Source organism: Triturus cristatus, chromosome 8 (assembly GCF_964204655.1).
Source record: "Triturus cristatus chromosome 8, aTriCri1.1, whole genome shotgun sequence".
NCBI lineage: Eukaryota > Metazoa > Chordata > Amphibia > Caudata > Salamandridae > Triturus > Triturus cristatus.
The window spans coordinates 1,231,222,916-1,231,242,883 of record NC_140591.1 but is presented as its reverse complement, the minus strand read 5'-3'; the positions used below and the strand labels follow the sequence as shown (position 1 = coordinate 1,231,242,883).

General features: G+C 50.0%; 1 protein-coding gene across 2 annotated transcripts in view; it reads left to right on the top strand.

The window, feature by feature from the left end:
• The window catches only part of SRPX (sushi repeat containing protein X-linked), a 458,279-nt gene that overhangs the window by 315,417 nt on the left and 122,894 nt on the right, over positions 1-19,968 (top strand). For both annotated transcript variants that reach the window (XM_085622913.1, XM_085622912.1), the window contains 2 exons: positions 11,493-11,614; positions 16,227-16,406. In XM_085622913.1, the coding sequence (XP_085479039.1) occupies positions 11,493-11,614; positions 16,227-16,406 (302 nt within the window). The remainder of the gene's footprint in view (positions 1-11,492; positions 11,615-16,226; positions 16,407-19,968) is intronic.

Below are 19,968 nucleotides of genomic sequence, written 5' to 3'. Positions count from 1 at the left end.
AGACTGACAGCAGATAGCATGCAACGGAGGAAAAAGCTCTGCCTGGAATACTTTCCAGTATTTATGTGGCAATGGGTCGAGCGGGGAGCCGGAGGATACACTATTAGCCAACGAGCAGAATTCCTCAAAAGATGGGAGGGGAAAACTATCCAGCAATACACGTTTACCAGCTACCCTTTCCATCTCTGTGGTGGTCACTGATAAGGGGCCCTGTGCAGGCTGAGTAGCAGGTGTAGTCGATAAAGCAAGCTTATTTAGGATCAGGGCGATCTTATCCTCAAAAGCCTGCGCCAGAGAGGTACACAGAGCTTGGGAGGCAGGGATATCGTTGGCAGCGGAGGCAGGTCGAGCGAGGTCCCCAACGATCTTAAACAAGGCCTGCGTTTTATTCGATGCATTTAAGAGTGAATCCTCCAGGAATCGTGCTTTTGCAGCTTTAATGTGTGTTTTGTAGGTCGATAAGGCCTGTTTAAAGAGAGCTTTCTCAGGGTCTAAATAATTTTTCCTCCAAGCTCGCTCCGCACGTCTACAACCGAGCTTCAGTTGTGATAGCTCAGCGGTAAACCAGGGCATAGCGATCTTGGATCTATCTCTGATTTTGCGCAGAGGGGCCAGCCCATCTAGGGAATTAACGATTTTCCGGCTGAGGCACTCATAGCTTGCATCCACACTGTCTCCTAAGGAAATATCACCACCCAACAAGGATGGTAGGCAAGGTTGTTTAAGCAACCTTGACCACTGCCTACCCATCCTAGTCCTGGTGCCGATACCTCCGCTCCCAGTTGATACCATGGGGAGTGCAACAGAGAAGAGGACCAAAGCATGATCCGTCCAGCATTGAGGGAGGGTGTCACGAACTACCACCTGTCCAGTGTTTGCAAAGATCAGGTCGAGAGTATGGCCCTTAGAGTGGGTCTGTGAGTGAACCAACTGCTGCAAGTGAATATCACTACAGGCCTGAACCAGCTCCGAGAGGGCAGACCTTGTAGGGCCATCAGGACAAAGATTGAAGTCTCCCAAAATCAGAGTCCTGGCATGGGTGTTAGAGAGCTCGAAGATAGTGTCAATTAGCTCGGGTACTGCTGACAAAGTACTGGCAGGGGGCCGATAGCACAGCAGCCCAGAATAGAGGGTACCTCCGTGCCCTTTGATGGAAAAGGCCAGAGTCTCACAGCCCACGATGTTCTTGGTATCAAGCATTGAGACATCGAGCGATTCCCTAAATATAAGACCCACACCCCCTCCTCTAGCTCCCTCCCGCGGGTTGTGTCTGATCTTATAGCCCGGAGGACATGCTAACCCTAACTCCACCGTGCAGTCTGCTCTGGTCCACGTTTCTGTCATGAACAGAATGTCGACCTTGCTGGACTCTATGAGAAATGCTATTTCCAGTGATCTGACGTTCAACAGACCGCACAACAGAGGCTGTTCACACTGCTCAGTAGCAGGTGGCTGATGGCTCAATCCAGGGTTGCATTTTAACAGCATGTCTCTAGTATATATTATCCGAGCATTGGACAGTGGAACAGGGTCCCCGGCTCCCGGCACGACCTGTGCGCGAACGGGCGCAAACGGGCTTACCTCTGGCGCACCTCCGTCGCGCTCGCTGCGCGCCAACGCTGCGCGCTGGTACACACATCGCTTATATACTGTGGCTAGCAATCCGCGCGGGAGTCCTGCGAGGACACACCTCTAGCCCCACCAAAGATGGCACCCGAAGGCAGTCTGATCCAGTAGACCTCACCTAAGATGGCGGCCGGAACGCTGCGATCGCGTCCCAGATAGTCCCCCCGATTCTGACTAAATCCCGCAAAGTGCAGGTGAGTTGTCCAGTTTAAGATGCAAGTGTGACCTGACTATTCCCTGCAATAATAGGCCCCAGAAAGTACAAAGCGCAAAGGATAACAGCGCGAGTTGCAATATTTAAAAAACGGCATAAAAATGAACCAGCAGCATCAACTACGCGTTAGCGCTATGATATAAGTCTACCTGAGGGCACAGGAAGGCACCTTAAATATCCTGATCAATGCGCGGGAGTCCTGCGAGGACACACCTCTAGCCCCACCAAAGATGGCACCCGAAGGCAGTCTGATCCAGTAGACCTCACCTAAGATGGCGGCCGGAACGCCGCGATCGCGTCCCAGATAGTCCCCCCGATTCTGACTAAATCCCGCAAAGTGCAGGTGAGTTGTCCAGTTTAAGATGCAAGTGTGACCTGACTATAGTACCCCCAGGGGCACCCCGCTCACCCCCCTTCCCCCAAATTAGGTTACCCAATGAAAACACAAGAAACAGTTGTAAGTGGGTAACAAATGCTGCAGGTTTATTACATAATTCCAGGATATGTAATAGGTGGGTTATCTTACGGGCGATCCAAGGGCAGGTGGCCATCTACTTCACCTGCCCGCCTGATGAGCCGGGCAGCACGGGGTCGACCCGCAAATGCTGCCCCCCAAGTGATTCTTTTCGATCACGTGCCGTTGAAAATTACTCACGCCCCCCCTCTCGGGGCGGAGCGTCGCATAGCAAGCCCCCGGTTGTTCAGGCCCACAACCGCCCGCAGGCCTAGCGGGGCGCCGACCGGCTTCCGGGACCTCTCTGGAGGCTCCTCGATTTGGCTCAGGCACCACGTGTGCCGCGCAGAGGTACCCTTTGTACCGGCCTGCTTCCAGATCGCCCTGTAACTCCGCCTGCAACGAAAAATGAAAATATTACAACGCTCAGAAAACCCCCCCCCCACCCAAACACACCTATGCCGGGTAAGCGGTAGGGAGGGAAAAAGCGAGGTGGGCGACAAAGAGGTCGCCAGTGAGGGTGGGGGAAGGCTAAATAGCCTCCCCCTCACCCCTGGGCCCGGAAGTGACGCGCATTGCGCGTCCTTCCGGCCCCTGAAACGGAAGGGGTGGCACCAGTCAGTGTCTCTGCCCCCACCCCCCCGGAGGAAAGTGTGGGGAGGGGTGACCGGGGCCCCGGGGCCACTAAGGCGCCGACCGCCTATTGGCCCCCTGCGGGGTCCGCGGTCAGCGGCATAGTACCCCCAGGGGCACCCCGCTCACCCCCCTTCCCCCAAATTAGGTTACCCAATGAAAACACAAGAAACAGTTGTAAGTGGGTAACAAATGCTGCAGGTTTATTACATAATTCCAGGATATGTAATAGGTGGGTTATCTTACGGGCGATCCAAGGGCAGGTGGCCATCTACTTCACCTGCCCGCCTGATGAGCCGGGCAGCACGGGGTCGACCCGCAAATGCTGCCCCCCAAGTGATTCTTTTCGATCACGTGCCGTTGAAAATTACTCACGCCCCCCCTCTCGGGGCGGAGCGTCGCATAGCAAGCCCCCGGTTGTTCAGGCCCACAACCGCCCGCAGGCCTAGCGGGGCGCCGACCGGCTTCCGGGACCTCTCTGGAGGCTCCTCGATTTGGCTCAGGCACCACGTGTGCCGCGCAGAGGTACCCTTTGTACCGGCCTGCTTCCAGATCGCCCTGTAACTCCGCCACAGCCCTGGAAGCGGCTAACCGTCGCAGCCAGGGCCCCCCACCAACCTAGCTCTTTACCTGCACCCTCTATTCACCAATGCTTCGCTTAGATCCAATAAGAACAGGTCCATGCCTATTTGGGAGAGGTGTACTCCATCCAAGTCGAAGTACCCCTTTACATTCCCCCGAATCATCTCATGGCGAATAAAGCCCAAACCCCTTTGGGCTGTGAATTTACGCATTGCTCCATTAATGCGCCTCCTGGAGTGCTCTACCGCTTCTAAGGATTTAGCTCCCCGCCAAGACCTGCGGGGGATGATCTCTGACCACACGATCTCACACTCGCCCAGACGTTTGCAGATTTCACCTAAGTCTCTTTTCATGGCTAATAACAGCAATCGTCTCCCTAGGGTAACAAGGTCGTTCCCTCCCAGATGGATCACCAGCAGGTGGGGTAAGGTGGATCCGAGTGCTCTTAGTCTCTGCTCGATCTTATTCCTGAGTTCGAACCATCTCATCCCCGGCACCCCCATCCACTCCACTTTGGTCTGAGAGAAGTGTCGCATCCAATTCCGATGCGATGCCCATTGGGCCGCCCGAGCGACAAATGAATGCCCGATCACCCACACCACTCGTCCTAATAAAGAGGAGACATGGTGTACACACAAGTTATTTAATAAGAAAGGGTGATTTCAACGATACACACCATAAATCACAAACACAATACTAACAGCTGCCTCACGGGCGAACATATATCTTATAGCAATCAGATTCCCAACGCCCCAATTTCTTCACCTGCGCGGCCTCTAATCCCGCCAGGTGAGCGGCGGTGGCAGCGCCAATGCGGAAGGAGTGGCTGGAATACCTTCTGTCCGGCCGGGCGAGCCCCGCCCTGGCTAAACTGGCCCTGATTACCTGCTCGAACTGGTATCTAGTTACAGGGGTACCATTTGAATGCAACAGGAGATAACCCGGGCCAGGCGGTCTGTGTTCTAAAAAAGCCTTTACCCATTGTACAGGGCAGAACCTGGGGTCGCCTAGGGGCTGGAGCACCACCCTGATCCCCCGCCCCGCCTGATCAGTCTTAGACTTGCGTAAAAGAATGGTCAGTGCCCCGGAAATAGACACGTCTGACAGTGCCAGCGCATCCCCTGAAAAGTCGACCTTGGACCTAGCCACTAACTCACTGACTCTGAAAGCCCCGAAGAATGCTAAGCAGAATGTGGCTGAAAACAGCGTGGCCTCGTAATGAGAGTAGGTAACTAACTCGAGAGCCCCTAGCATGCCTTTTAGGATTTCGAAATCAATGGGCGCTCTGTTATCAGGAGCCCTGGGCTCCTCCCTAGCCCAACCCTTCAAGGCGGCCCGGATGGGATAGGAGTTAGTGGGATCCGCCCCGCCAGACAACCTAGTGTCGTGGCTTACGGCTGCCAAATGACTGCCCACCCATGAACGGCTCTTCCCTTGTCCCCTGGCCCACACTAGAAATGCTCGGACCTGGGACACCAACGCAGCCCCTGAAGTACCCAGTGCCACAGACGTTGCTCTGAATGTTGCCATGTGGGCGCTGTAACGCCTTCTGGTACCTGGGGCCAGAGCTCTTTCTCCCATCGCTTTCAGGCTCAGTCCCACTGCAGGATCCTCCATAGATGGTCCGGGAATGGGGTCATCTGCGCTCTCGCCCGCGGCCAGGCCTCCCTGAATCGGAGCCACTGAAAACGAGAAAGAGCGTCAGCTGCCACATTTTGAATCCCCTCAATGTGCCTGGCCTTAAACTCCACATTGATGCGCAGGCAAGCCCGGACCAACTCCCTTAGTAAGCACAGCACCAGCCGGCACCTGGCGGACTGGTTGTTAATTGCCTGAACGACCGCCATGTTGTCAGACCAAAAAACCACCTTTCTGTCTGACAATGCCGCCGGCCATAGGTGCAATGCAACAACAATCGGGAAGAGCTCCAACACAGTAACATTTTTGGTGATCCTACGCCTGCGCCAAACATTGGGCCATCCCTGCGCGCACCATTCTTCGCCCAGGATAGCCCCAAAACCTTCCCTGCCTGAGGCATCTGTGAAAAGACAAAGTTCCTGACTATCAATCCAGGGCTGCTTCCAAATCACCGTCCCGTTAAAGTAGGCGAGGAATTCGCTCCATACCACCAGATCCTGCTTCAGTCCTGTCCCAAGCTTGACCCAGTGATGTTTCTTTTTTATACCAGCAGTCGCCCTAGCTAGCCTGCGTGCAAAGACCCTCCCCATGGGTATGACCTTTAGCGCAAAATTCAGGGTCCCTAGCAGGCATTGGATCTCACCTAGAGTAGCCTTGTCCCTACCCAGTAGATCGCAGATCTCCTGACGCAAGGCCTGTACCTTATCCGCAGGGAGTCGGGACACGCCCTTTACCGTGTCCAACTCGATGCCCAAGAATACCAAAACCTGCGCCGGACCCTCGGTCTTACCAGGAGCTAAAGGTACGCCCAAGTGTCCTGCCAATTCCTTGAAACATTGCAGCGCCCGTGCACAATCTTGCGAGTCAGCTCCCCCGATGAAAAGGAAATCATCCAGGTAGTGGGTCACTCCCTCAATGCCATACCTGTTTGTTAAGGCCCACTGCAGGAAGGAGCTGAACGCCTCAAAGTACGCACAAGACACCGAGCATCCCATGGGCATACACCTATCATAAAAGACCTGGTCCCCCCACTTGAAGCCCAGAAGGTGTTGGCTGTCCGGGTGTACTGGCAGGAGCCTGAAGGCCGATTCGATATCAGACTTGGCCAACCAGGCTCCCTTCCCTGCCCTCCTGATCATGTCGACTGCCAGGTCTAGGGAGCAGTAAGACACTGAGCATTTACCCTCGTCCAACCAGGAATTCACGGAGTCCCCTTCTGGGTGTGATAGGTTGTGGATAAGTCGGAAAGCCCCTGGCTCCTTTTTTGGTACCACCCCCAGGGGAGAAATCACAAAGTGGGGCATAGGGGGTGAGGAAAATGGGCCCGCCACCCTGCCCAAAGACACCTCCTTTGCTATTTTATCACGCACTACCTCCGGGTGTTCCCTAGCTGATTTCTGATTTCTTGCATCCCTGCTCACTAAGGGGCCTTGATAAGGAATGCGGAAACCATCTAAGAAACCCTCTGCAATGAGGGACCCTTCCTTGCTAGTGTAACCGCGGAGTGCGCTGAGGAGGTTCTTTACGCAGATGGGAGAGGGCCCTTTCACATGGTCGTGTGGGTCTAGGTCATGCGCGCTGGCAGCTATGTACGCAGGGGGCCAAAGCGCAGGAGGGGGGAACCCTCCCGGGCTACTTGCTCGATGAAGGCTTGTCGGGGGTATCGCGCTTGGAGCATGCGGTGGCGGCATGGGATGCCCCGCACATGCTGCAATTGTGTGAGAAACGGCATGACTTGTCCCAGGAACAGAACCCTGCATTGAAGAGCCTACAGGTTCCGGAAGATCGTGCCCGAAAGCCAGGCCTGCGACCCCCCCCGCGACCGCCCCGAAAGGACTTCCTGTTCTGCCATTTCCCCTCCTGTTTCTCCTCTTTCTCTTTATTCTTTACGCCGCTCTCTGTACCTGACTTTGTCGCAGACTCCTCAGTATGCTTGCCCATGTGTTTTACCCATAAACGGACTTCCAACTGGTCCCACTCAAGATCTGGGCAGATTGCTCTCTGTCTGCGGAAGTCACAGTCGTAGTGGTACCATCCCATGCCCCCACCCTTAGCAGCCTCCTCTGTAATCACGCTTGCATAGTGAAAAAGACCTGGCCCTTCGTCTGGGAATTTCTCCACTATTACTGCCGCAAAGATGGCAAAGGCCTGACCCCATGTCACAATATTTTTTGCGGGATATAACTGATACCGCACCCTCTTGTCCTCTTCCTTATTGCCCATCCTCCTGGTATCCACCCCCTCAGCCCCGTGCATGAGAAGGGTGAAGATATCAATAAATTCCCTGCGCCAAATCCCCTCTTTGGCCACTAGAGGGACCATCCAAGCGAGTGAGCAGCGGCCCGATACTAGCGGGGCCGTAGTAACTAGAGGCTTAGGCACAACGGCTAGTGTTGGTGCCGGCATGGGTACCACCGGGGGAACCACTACTGCGGGAGTGACCGCACTTGTCGCGTTCTCAGCCACAACAGCAGCTGGAGGTGGGGGCCGTGGGAGTTCCACCGCAGCCATCTGCTGACCCCAGACATGCGTGAAGCCCCCCGGCGCTGCGGGTACACTCGGCGGAGCATGGGCAGGCGGGCCGCCCGCCAGGGGGGACCTGGCGAGCAACAGACCAGATCTGACCTCAGCCATGAAGTCTTTTAAAGTATCTGAAAGCTTACCCAGCTCCTCCGCTGAAGCAAATGTCGCCTGGGAGGGGCAAGGCAGTCCGATATTCGTCCCCATCCCCGAACCAACCGCCGCCTGGGGGGTCAATGGGGCCCTGTGTGGGGGAGCCGCCCTATTTCGTGCCGGCGGTTGCTCCACCGGAAACTCTTTGCTCGTGGGGCGGCGAATTCTCTTGGACCGTGACGGGCCCGCACCCTCCCCCAAATCCTTATCTGCCGACGGAACGTCCATCGCTATCCCAGAGTCCGGGGGGGTACTGGCTTTCAATAGTTCCGTTGCCCAGGCTAAACCCTTGGCCCTTGTCAGCTCCAAGAAGGCGGCGATCCGGGCTTCCTCCGAAGTGCCCGGCACAGACTCCTCAACCTGTGTCCCTGGTGTGAAAAGGGGGGGGGATAATCCTTGACTGTCCATCTCTTAACCGTTGCTCTCTCTTATCTGCAATTGGGAAAGAGAGACAATTACCACCTGTTCGCCCCCTTTTGAGGCCGATTCGTTGCTCCAGAGTGCCACATGCCACTCCGAACAGGACCCCCTTCCCCCACCTGCCCGTACTTACTCCCGTCCGAGCCCCAAATACGGGGGGATGTTTTGGCTCGTGTCTCCCTGTTCCCATTTAATAAACCTCCAAACGCCGTTGCGGACGAATGTACTGAAAGAGAAAACCAGCGTAAGCACCAAAGAGGCAAACATGAAACAGGGGGGGCGCTTGTCATTACAGGTCACTTCCAACCCCACACACCCGGTCGCCTCTACCCCTACCCCCACCTCGAACATAGCCAGCCACATGGCGCCATAATTTGTTGTATTCGCGGGAGAAACGAGCGAATATTGGGCGCGCTTCAGCGCTTTACATTACGCATTCCGGCTCGGGGAGCAGTACCCTTGGACACGGGTCTAGACTCGATGTCCAGATGCCAACAGAGCTCAACAATTTATGTGCAAACCAGAAGCACCCAACCCGGGGAAGTACTTAGCGAATTACCCCATTTAAACGAAAGGTACCGCGCGCACTCGCCACGAAAATTCTTGGCGCGCTGACCGTACGCCTTCAGGCACGGGGGGGGTGGCAGCAACCATACGATCCCAATTCTTGGCGCGCATTACCGAACGCATTCGTGCACGGAGGGCAATAGCTCGAGGAAACGCGGGAACGTAATCCCTTATGGGCGCATGTAGCGTAAAATTACCCCCGCGTATTTAATGAATAAAGCGCGGCCTCAACATTATATATTCAGGTACGAGGAGCAGGGGGCCGCATATAAATCCTGCTCTAAAATCACCCGCGCTGGTGAGAGTTGGCAAGGTGATGCGATTGCGTTCACGTTCGTTGCACCGCCCCACATGCAGCGAGCTCCCTGGGTCCCACCCGCCGGAAAACGGGACTCCCACCGACCCCGCGCGGGCAGACTATCGGGAAACACTCTGCTCGCTCCACAAAGCCCTCATACCGCCAGCAGTACCCGGATTACATCGGCCGGAGCGAGACGCACGGTCAATCAGTGAAACCCGCCTCCCCTTAAATTATGGCGCCTGACGCGGGCCTACAACCCGGTGCAACCCCGGTACGATCTCCCCTACCCGCCGCCTACAGGAATAACTAAATCAGGGAAACCCGGGTGCGACATGTAGTTCAAAGTGCGCCCCACACCCAGGATGGAAGTCAGCTACGGGGGGAGGGATGGTCGGCGGGTGCGCCCCGACCTCGACTCCTTGCGCCCGCCCACCTTCGATAGCCTCAGTGGCGGCGAAAAGCACGCCGCATAGCCAGCCCTCGACATAACACGTTCCCGTGACACATTAAAATAACGAGCCAGCTCTGTGCACGGCCCCCCCCCCCGCCCGTGGTACTCCGACCACAGGGCCCCGTATCCTGGTACTGCCCAGGGACAGGGCCGGGGCGAGGGGGCAAGACGGCAACTCACCGAGTATTCGCAGTTCCTGCACGATAGGCGACGGCGACGACGATCCCCGCGAGACGGCTCGGCGTCCGACAAAAGCGAGGTGGGCGACCAAAAGCGAGGTGGGCGACAAAGAGGTCGCCAGTGAGGGTGGGGGAAGGCTAAATAGCCTCCCCCTCACCCCTGGGCCCGGAAGTGACGCGCATTGCGCGTCCTTCCGGCCCCTGAAACGGAAGGGGTGGCACCAGTCAGTGTCTCTGCCCCCACCCCCCCGGAGGAAAGTGTGGGGAGGGGTGACCGGGGCCCCGGGGCCACTAAGGCGCCGACCGCCTATTGGCCCCCTGCGGGGTCCGCGGTCAGCGGCATTCTCTGCAATAATAGGCCCCAGAAAGTACAAAGCGCAAAGGATAACAGCGCGAGTTGCAATATTTAAAAAACGGCATAAAAATGAACCAGCAGCATCAACTACGCGTTAGCGCTATGATATAAGTCTACCTGAGGGCACAGGAAGGCACCTTAAATATCCTGATCAATGCGCGGGAGTCCTGCGAGGACACACCTCTAGCCCCACCAAAGATGGCACCCGAAGGCAGTCTGATCCAGTAGACCTCACCTAAGATGGCGGCCGGAACGCCGCGATCGCGTCCCAGATAGTCCCCCCGATTCTGACTAAATCCCGCAAAGTGCAGGTGAGTTGTCCAGTTTAAGATGCAAGTGTGACCTGACTATTCCCTGCAATAATAGGCCCCAGAAAGTACAAAGCGCAAAGGATAACAGCGCGAGTTGCAATATTTAAAAAACAGCATAAAAATGAACCAGCAGCATCAACTACGCGTTAGCGCTATGATATTAGTCTGGTCTCCTTCATCTTGGACACCATCAACCACACCTGCGGAGCTCCACAAGGATCCTCGCTCAGCCCCACCCTCTTCAATGCCTACTTCCACCACACACACAGAATCAACATCCTATCCTACATTGATGACACCCAGCTCATACTCTCCCTCTCTGACTAGGCGGCAAACACCTGTGGCAGTTTCTCCGCCTGCAAGACCAAAGTCACTAGATGAATGAAAAACAACTGCTTCAAGCTCAACACACGCAAGACAGAAGTAGTAATCTTTGGAAAAGACTCTTCGCTCTGGTACTCCGCTTGGTGGCCTGCCGAACTTGGACAAGCACCCTTCCCAGCAACCCATGCAAAGAACCTCAGAACAGTAATTTTCAAACAAGTCGAGCAGTCTTTGATGTTTCTTGTCTTTTCCAGAAAAATATTTCAGATTTTGCTGCTTGCTCAGAGTAGGAGGTTCCACCATGGGCTTTCTTTTTGTAGGGAGGAATAATCAGTGTGCCAGTCTAGAGCAGAGAGTTCCGTTCTGGGAGTATCTTTGTAGCTTTACTTTGATGAATGATGGTTGTTGCCATTGATGGACCTGTGGGTGATGCAGAAAGTCATGCATGCTGATTGTCCGCCAGTGGGAAGCTAGTGTAGGACTTGGAGGGTACTTATTGTCACATCCCTGCATATTTTATTCTAAATAGTTTATTTTATTGATGTGCACATTTATTGGGAAATATTTACACATGGTTCACTTTTTTTATATTGTTCAAGTTAAAAAATACAATTAACTGAGATTTGTTGTTTGACTTTAGGTATTTAGTTTAACTATATATTTTCCTATCTAGAAGGGCCTTAAAAATGCCACGTAGTTGCATTTGGTGCTGTAAAAGAGATATCCAATAACGTAAAAATAAAAAAGTCTGTTCTCTTTTACAGTGTTGTCTTACATGGACGACCTCCAGGATCTGAGTTTCCAGAAGGAGACCATAAAATTGAGTACACTGTGATGGACAGAGCAGAAAACGAAGCTTCGTGCAGATTTAATGTTAGAATCAGAGGTAACAGTGCATGTGTACTCTCATTGCAAATTTTGAATAACATGAATTATTCAACATGCTGAAGAAAAACTGCAGTGTGGCCTTCTAACAAGGACAGATTCAATTTTAGAAACACAACAGCCTGATTTAGAGTTTGGCGGACAACCTTTACTCATTCAGGGTGGCGGAAGACAGTTCTTCTGCCATCCTGAGGGCCCTTTGCCCCACCAAAATTATAGTTGTCTCTTGGCCCTCAGGACAATCCCTGCATCATGCCAGTGCATGTCAGTGTAGGAAACGTTTGAAGAGCAGTACCGTCAGCTATGACAGCCTGCCGTCAAACTTTTCAATCGTTTTTGTTTTTAAAGAAAAACCTCCCAAAAGGAGAGTTTGTTTTTGGAAGCAAAAAAAACAAATGGACCCACACGATGTGAGTTGTCTCCCAGGATATGGGGATGATTATTGTTTTCTTTCTGTTTCTTACTACCAAGTTTTTCCTAGCAATGACTGATGAAAAAAATAAATTACACCATCCACCTTAAATAGTGCTAATTGTGTACAGTCCTTCCTCCGATGGCCCCTACGCTGTTGGGCTGTCAAATGAAGCATTCTGTTGACAGAAACAATGGGGGCTCTTGGCTCTGTTGACAGAAAACTTACAGTCCGCCTGATTCTAAATGAGGCGGGCAGATAGAGGCTTTGGGGGGCAGGTTACTAAATTGCACGTGCGATGGCTGTACCCTGTCTGTCAAACTCTGTCAGGCTCAAAATCACAAATTGAAAAACAGTTCTATTCTTTACTAACTCTCACAGAAAGTGGTAATGTGGTATTTCATGACTATCATGCAAGAACATTTTTTTGCATTGCACAGGCGCTTTCAGGGTCAGTAATGTATTAACAAAATATTAGTAGGCAGTTGAAGTAGAATCTTGTTTCCAGCTTGACAACAGTTTAAATCATGCCTCCAGCATCCCTTCTTGTGTTAATCATGTAAACCACTGGATGAAGAAGAGCATCCTCTCCGTGAAGAGAGTCAAAACTGAGATCCCCTTAATACAAAAAACACACCTATCGCTCTACCTTTTGACTTGATAATAGGTCTTGAATCCCCACCTTCTGCTGCTCACAAAGCCAGGAAAAGAGGTATAGTCTTTGCTTGTGTACTCTTGATCAACACACAAGATAATGCAGTGGTGAAAGATATCAATCTCCAGATCACCAAACTTTGAAAATTACCATTATCCAAAACTCATCTACACTGATCTCCCTAGGAAACTCATTGCTAAGCTGGAAAAACTACTGAACCAGACTGAATCAAATTCAAGTTTTTTTCTCATCATCTACAATGTCTAATGGGCTAAAAGGACCAAAAACCCACAATACCTAGATTCATACTACTCTTTAGCCAGAATTCTCCACTCAATGCCCATTGTCTACCCGCTTTATCCAGCAATGGCCCCTCAAGAATATGGAAGTTGGAGGTGCATCCTTAGTGGTACAAGGACTAAGACTATGAAGCACCAGTATCCTACCATGAGATGTGAATCCAAGTAAGGTCGGATTCCTTTCCAACCGTCCCATTTTGTTACAGTGGGTTGGAAAGGAAATCAACCGGTCATTCCGACTGCCATCTGACGCGCACGGAGAGCCCGTCCGCCTGTCAGAATGACTTCAGTAATCCCAAGGGCGGCTCTTTCCGTCCAAGGGATTACATTGACGGAATCCGGCAGCCATTCTGCGCCGGCCTTTCCGACACATAATGGCTGTCGTAAGTCGACATTTGGGGCCCCCAGCAGGGCCCCCATGGGTGCATGGCCTCTGTTTGGTGGCTGAGGGGGCACCTATGGTGCCCCCCTGTTGATTCCTGCACCCCGTGGCAGGCACCATTAGGTGCCTGCCACGGGGCATAAGGATGAACTGCACCTCTTTGTTTTACAATGAGATCATGCATTCAGGTCGGAATGCATGCTCCCATTGTAAAGAATGGGAGTGCGACCGAACACTGTTCGGTCGCATCCTAATTGGTCAGTCAGGACCACCAGCAGGAGGTTGGGCAGTCACAACACCAAATCGATGTCGGGCGGACATCGTAATTAAGCCCTATGAGTGAATCAGGAAACTTTCCAAAACTGTTCAAACGTTCCTTGCACCTGAAAAGTTAACAAACCATGGGGAATTATAAAAATATAAGAGACAAGGGTATTATGCTTATCTGATCTGACTCTAACTTTACACTCTTGCATGTAGCAATAGTTTACTACTCTTTTCTAGGGGCCGAAGTAACCAACAATTAACACACAGTGCTATAGGAAAGTCACAAATAAATAAGTCTGAGATAGTTCACAAAAGGTTCTGAAACCAAATGTCCCTTGAAAAGGTAAATACAGATACTAGTTTCCTATTTTTACAATGCCATGTAAAATACTCATTATGTTGCTACAAGTATAATTCTAATAACGTTTCCTGTTAATTGTTTTAAGGGTATGCATGTTTGAAGGTCCAGGCATGCACAGCAGACATATCCATAGAATGAAAGAGGTATCGGAAGTGACTAGTGAATGAGAAATACACAGGGCAATATATAACATTCCAAGCATCTTTTGTGAGTAGTAATATCCTTGCCATGTTCAGAAGCCACCGTTGGAATCCCATAGGCATAGGGCTCATTTTACAATAGCATTCATGAATACAGGAAGTAGCACTATAGGTGTACTGTATTATGTACTCTTACATGCTTTGTGAATCTGTCTGAAACATCCAACTCCCTATTAGTAAAAGCAGAGAGCGGACACAGTCCTTTGTATTTGTACTAATTTTATATGGATATTCCCTGAATATACCCATTTTAGATGTTTCAGGGCCAGTTTACTAATGCATGTAAGAGTATATAAAAGAGTCCTAAAAGACGCCATGTGCATGCACATGCACAGCACCCAACTTGTTAATGGAGTTAATTAGGTTTTTTGAAACTCCATTACAAGATGGCCATTATATATACATGTGTGTGCACAGTGGCCATCATGTAATTTACTTTAAGAAATATAACAATCTCCATTACAGGATGGCGCTTCCATGCAGAGAAGTTTCAAATGAACAATTCCATTATAAAATGGCTACCGCGTATGAGCGTGCATGTTGCTGGGATTTGCTCTTGTACGACTCCTAGATTCTAGGAGTAAACCCAGAGTACAAGAATAAATCACACCTTCTTGTATACCAATCTTTGAGAACTTGACCCTATAAATTTATCTTTAACATTTAGTGCAAAGTGCTGAATACAGTCACTGTAACTTCTTAGGTTGGCTCAGCGGTAAGCTCAGTTGTGGCGGTATACAGTTAACTGCAGAGGCAGGGGTTGTTCCTTCGTTAGTAGAGGTAATCACTCCAATCTGAAACAAAAATGCTGAAGCATTTGTTAGTCCCAATTCAATAGATGGCTATGATAAGCCCAGCAAAAGCGTGCCAAGAGATCCATATGTTAATAGTTTCTGTCAAGTCGTAGGCAACAGAGAGTCCATGGTAAGCCCGGTAACTGTGTCTATTACAGTGGATTCACTGTTACTCGCCAAAGGCACAGCCACCAGACTTATCACTTTACTGCCGGTACAACTCCCACCTCACTTGTTAATCGTACCCCACCACGACTAAGCTTACTGCTCAACCAACCCTAGAAATTACAGCAAATGTATTCAGTCGATCTTTCTTTGTCCTCTTCAGGTTTGAATACACTGTGAATTTCCAAGAGTAAGCCACACCTACTTGTGGAATAAAAGGTTTGTGAATCAGGCTGCATATTGTTTTCCACACAGCACAAGAACTTGTGCTGTAACACTATATAAATGCAAAAAGAACAGATGATGGACAGAATGCTGAACAAATCAAACATTCACCCCAGTCACACTTCTGGGTTAAATTGATGCCATTCCAGTTTAGACCCACCCATATGAAAATCAGTCTTGACCCTGCTCCCCATAGGAACAGTCCAGCCCGAACTGTCAGGCCAGGTCCTCCCTGAACCAGAAACAAGCAACCTGGTACCGGTTTCAGGGTGTCACCCCTCATCAGCCAGGCTAGCTTGAATCTGGTGGCATACCAAGCACTGGACCCATGTCTGGGCATACCTTTCTCACTTAGGGTGACAAATGCAAAAAGAACTGATGGTGGACAGAATGCCTAACAAATCAAGCATTCACCCCCAGTCACAGATCTGGGGTAAATACATCGTTTTTTCACTCGCCACACGCTTCCAGTTATAGACCCAGTCATATGCAAATCAATCTTAACCCTGCTCCCCATGGGAACAGTCCAGTCCGAATTGCTAAGCCAAGTCCTCCCAGACAGTAACATTCATGCACTTTTCTTTAATTTGATTTACATACTTAATCTCCTGGACATGAATTCAGGGATAACTCTTGATCCTACCCACTCATTATTGATCAGGTAATCCTTTATGAGACATCTGTAGTTAATTTTCCAACCTATTTTTCAACACTTCTGTGATTATACTGTTCTATCACAAAAATATTATGTGCAGGTTTCCTGGAGGGGTCAGGCGCGCTGTGCTTGTTTCTTATTTAGTCCTGAAATTAAGTCTTATAGTTTCCATTCACCATTTTCCTTTTTTCCTTCTAGTCAAACGGTGCAGTAATCTCATTGCACCGGAAAATGGCTACATCAAGTGCTCATCTGCTGGTAATAATTATGGCGCCACTTGTGACTTCTCCTGTGTTAGTGGCTACGAGCTTCAGGGCAGTCCAGCCCGAGTATGCCAGTCCAACTTAGCTTGGTCGGGGCAAGAACCAACGTGTTCCCGTGAGTGAATATTTTATCATTATACCTTGTGTCGTTGCAGAGTTGCACCTTTACATCATAATTTGTATGTTGCGCTATCTTGATTATTCTGAAAATATTTGTTTATTTATTAATGCACGATTGACTAATCCATAATGTATATGATTCATTGAGAAACACTTGCCAGACATTCTATGTCATAATTGGGGAACAGAACTACCCTAGTTCCTGTAATCCTAAAGCATCCAGTTTGTGACTGTGGCAAGGGAGAGTGGACCGTAAGTGCTGGGCCAAGGAAGGGTAATATGAGTAATAATTATTATCAGTAATTAAAAGACACATTACCCCCTCAGCCTATCCTCGACCAAGTCTTTAATAAATGAGGATATACAAGAGCAGCAGTCTCAGAACCCACTCGCAACCCACTCACTACCCATCACTGCCAACCTAGTATCACTGAAGGCAATGTATGCAAGAAAATATGAACTGCATAAACCTGAACTACCAGTCGGAGACTACTACATACCCATGGCCAATTTTGTGGGACAACATATGATGAAGTAGTAGATTGGCACACCTGGAGTGAGACTCTACCCTCTCCGGGCTAAACCAGGATTAAGTGAAACACCCAGTCCTTAACTCTGAAATGGGAAACAACCACACAGGACAGCCAGTCCCAATAATGGAAACCTGAATGAAGAGCCTGCACTTTCCAGGAAGCAACTAACCATACATTCGAGCAAAGGAAAACAATACAATAATAATCCAGACCGAGCACCCAGGTGCCTAGACAGAGGCACATATAAATGCAATGGTGAACTCCATGATCAGATCCAGAAAATAAACAAAACAACCTGTGGCCACAGAAGAAAGACCAACTCAAAGTGTATTTATTTCCTGTAGACTTGAAATTGGCAAATGACCACACCATTGGGACAGACTGAGAACCGATGTCTGCCATCCAGAAATGTGTTTCCAGAAACTCAAACTAAACCATCTGATGACAGGAAAATGCGCAAGGACTTAAACAGATAGGCATCGTCATAACCACCCAGATAGAGGAAACTCAGAACTGCCAACAGGATCACAGAACAGAGCCACCATAAACCAAGCACCAGAAAGCAAGAGGCCAATAGCAGTCAAACAACCAGAGACATCTGACTAAGGAACTGAAGCTGTTCCAGGGACTCATCTTACAGTGCTGCAAAACACCGTCCTCAAAAAAGCAAAAAGAAAACTAAGCAAGTGAATCATGAACCAACCAACTAAGCCCTCCATCTGCTCCTCAAAGTCTCAGCCAGCCAGAAGGAAAGATCAAACCCCAGTACAAGCCCCAATGTATCATCCCTTCGATTGAATTCTAGAGTACAGGATAACAGAAGGGCTGCTCCACCAAGTGCTAAGAGTCACATAAAAGGAAGCCCAGAAATAGTCATACAATGGGCCTTACTGGAAAACGAAAATGTGGACAGTCAAGACCTAGGGACACCTAACTGAAAAGAGCACTGCAGAACAGGGTGTCAGTCCATGATCGCAAAATACAGCATGACCAGAAATCCCAGTAGCTCATGGAAAAGCATTAATAGGACAGGTAAAAGACCCTTCAAGACCACATAATAAAAGGAGAAGGGTACATCCAACAAGGCAGACCAACAGGATCAAGGCCCAAGGGAGAAAATCCATCATCCATGTATATCATGGTGAAAACCTAAAGGCCAATCCATAGATTAAAAGAATAAACTGATGAAGCAAGACACAAAGATGCTTAAGCGACAACCTCTGGAGCCAGAGAGTTAGAGTCAAAACTGAACATCACAAACACCAAGGCCAGAAGGGAGCAACAATTCAGCACTGGCCCCCAAGAAAGCCAAATTGACCATAGCCTGACATCACAACCTCGAAGTCCATTAAGGTGAAGCAGAGAAGCCCAGGGTAGTCAAGACTTTGCATCACATGCTCTGAGTGCATTTGAAACGGAAGCTAGAATGCTCAAGGCCTAAGTTAAAACTCGGTACCTAGCAAGGAACACAATTGGAGGCCAAAATGGTCAATACCAAATTTACAAGCTCCACGTCTAGCAGGCAGCACTGGAGGAAGTCGGAGCAGCCAAGGACTAATCAACAAGCTTCCAAACAAGCAGGGATCAAAAGAGGAAGACAGAATGCTAAAGACACAATGTGCAAGCCCCCAGTCCGTAAGGAACATAAGAGTGAACATGAGTACCAAGGTCTAATCCACAAGCTCTGAGCATGGGGCACAAGAGGAACAGAGTGGTCAAGGGCTAATTCACAAGCTCCAAGCGTAATAGGGAGCACAAGAGGAAGCCAAAACGGGCCAGGTCCAGTGGAGCTTGACCAATTTTCAGAGTGGGGGGCTGCCATCAGTGTTGCATCCAGGAGATTTGTTAACCCCCCACTTTAGCAGCTACAGCGAGGGTGGGGTTCTTGATGGGCCTCTTATAGCTGCAACTCGGCAGACAAAGGCTCATAATTATTGTGAAAGGGTGAGTGGATGGATTAATGGGTTTGAAATGATGGATGGATGAGTGAAAGGGTGGATGGAGAGATGCATGGATGAATGAGTGACTGTATAGATGTAAGTATGGATGAGTGAAAGGAAGGAAGGAAGGATAGATAGATTAGAGAAAGGATGGATGAGTGAGTGAAAGGATGGATGATGATGAAAGGGTAAATGGATGGATAAATGAGTGGATGAATGGAGTGAAAGGCTCGGTTGATGGGCAAGTTGCAAGGATGGATGGATAGGTGAAAGGATGCATGGATAAGTAAATGGATAGATGGAAGGATGGATAAGTGGAAAAATGGGTGGATGAGTGAATGGAAGTGTAGACGGGAAAGCTGGATGAAAGGGTGAATGGATGGATGAGTGAAATGATAGATGGGTAAGTGAATGAGTCAAAAGGGATGGATGGATGTGAGTGAAATGATGGAAGGATGAGTGGAAGAGTGAATAGAAAGATGCATGAATGAATGAGCGAAAGGATGGATGTAAGGATGGCTAAGTGAAAGGAAGGAAGAATGGATGACTGAAAGGGTGAATGGATGGATGAGTGAAAGGGTGCGTGGATAGAGGATGAGAGAAAGGATGGATAGTGGGAAGATGGATGGATGGATGAGTGAGCGAAAAGATGGATGGATAAGTGAAAGGGTGGATAGATGGAGTTAATGCTTGGATTAATGGACTGAGTGAAAGGGTGGATGTATGGATGGAGTAAAAGGATGGATGGATGGGGACGTGTTGTCATCCCCCTGGTTTAGCAGCTACAGTGGCGGGCTTCCTAATAGGCCTCTTCAGTGTGCAGCTCGGCAGACAAAGGCTCATGTGGGAGGATTGAGTGAGTGGAGGGATGGATGAGTGAAAGAATGGATGTAAGGATAGATGAGTGAAAGGGAAGGTAAATGGGTGGTTGAATGAACAGGTGGATGGATAAGTGAAAGGATGAATGGGTGGGACAGATAAGTGAAAGGATGGATGAGTGAGTGAAAGGATGGATGAGTGAGTGAAAGGATGGATGAGTGAGTGAAAGGGTAAATGGATGGATAAGTGGATGGTTGGATGGGTC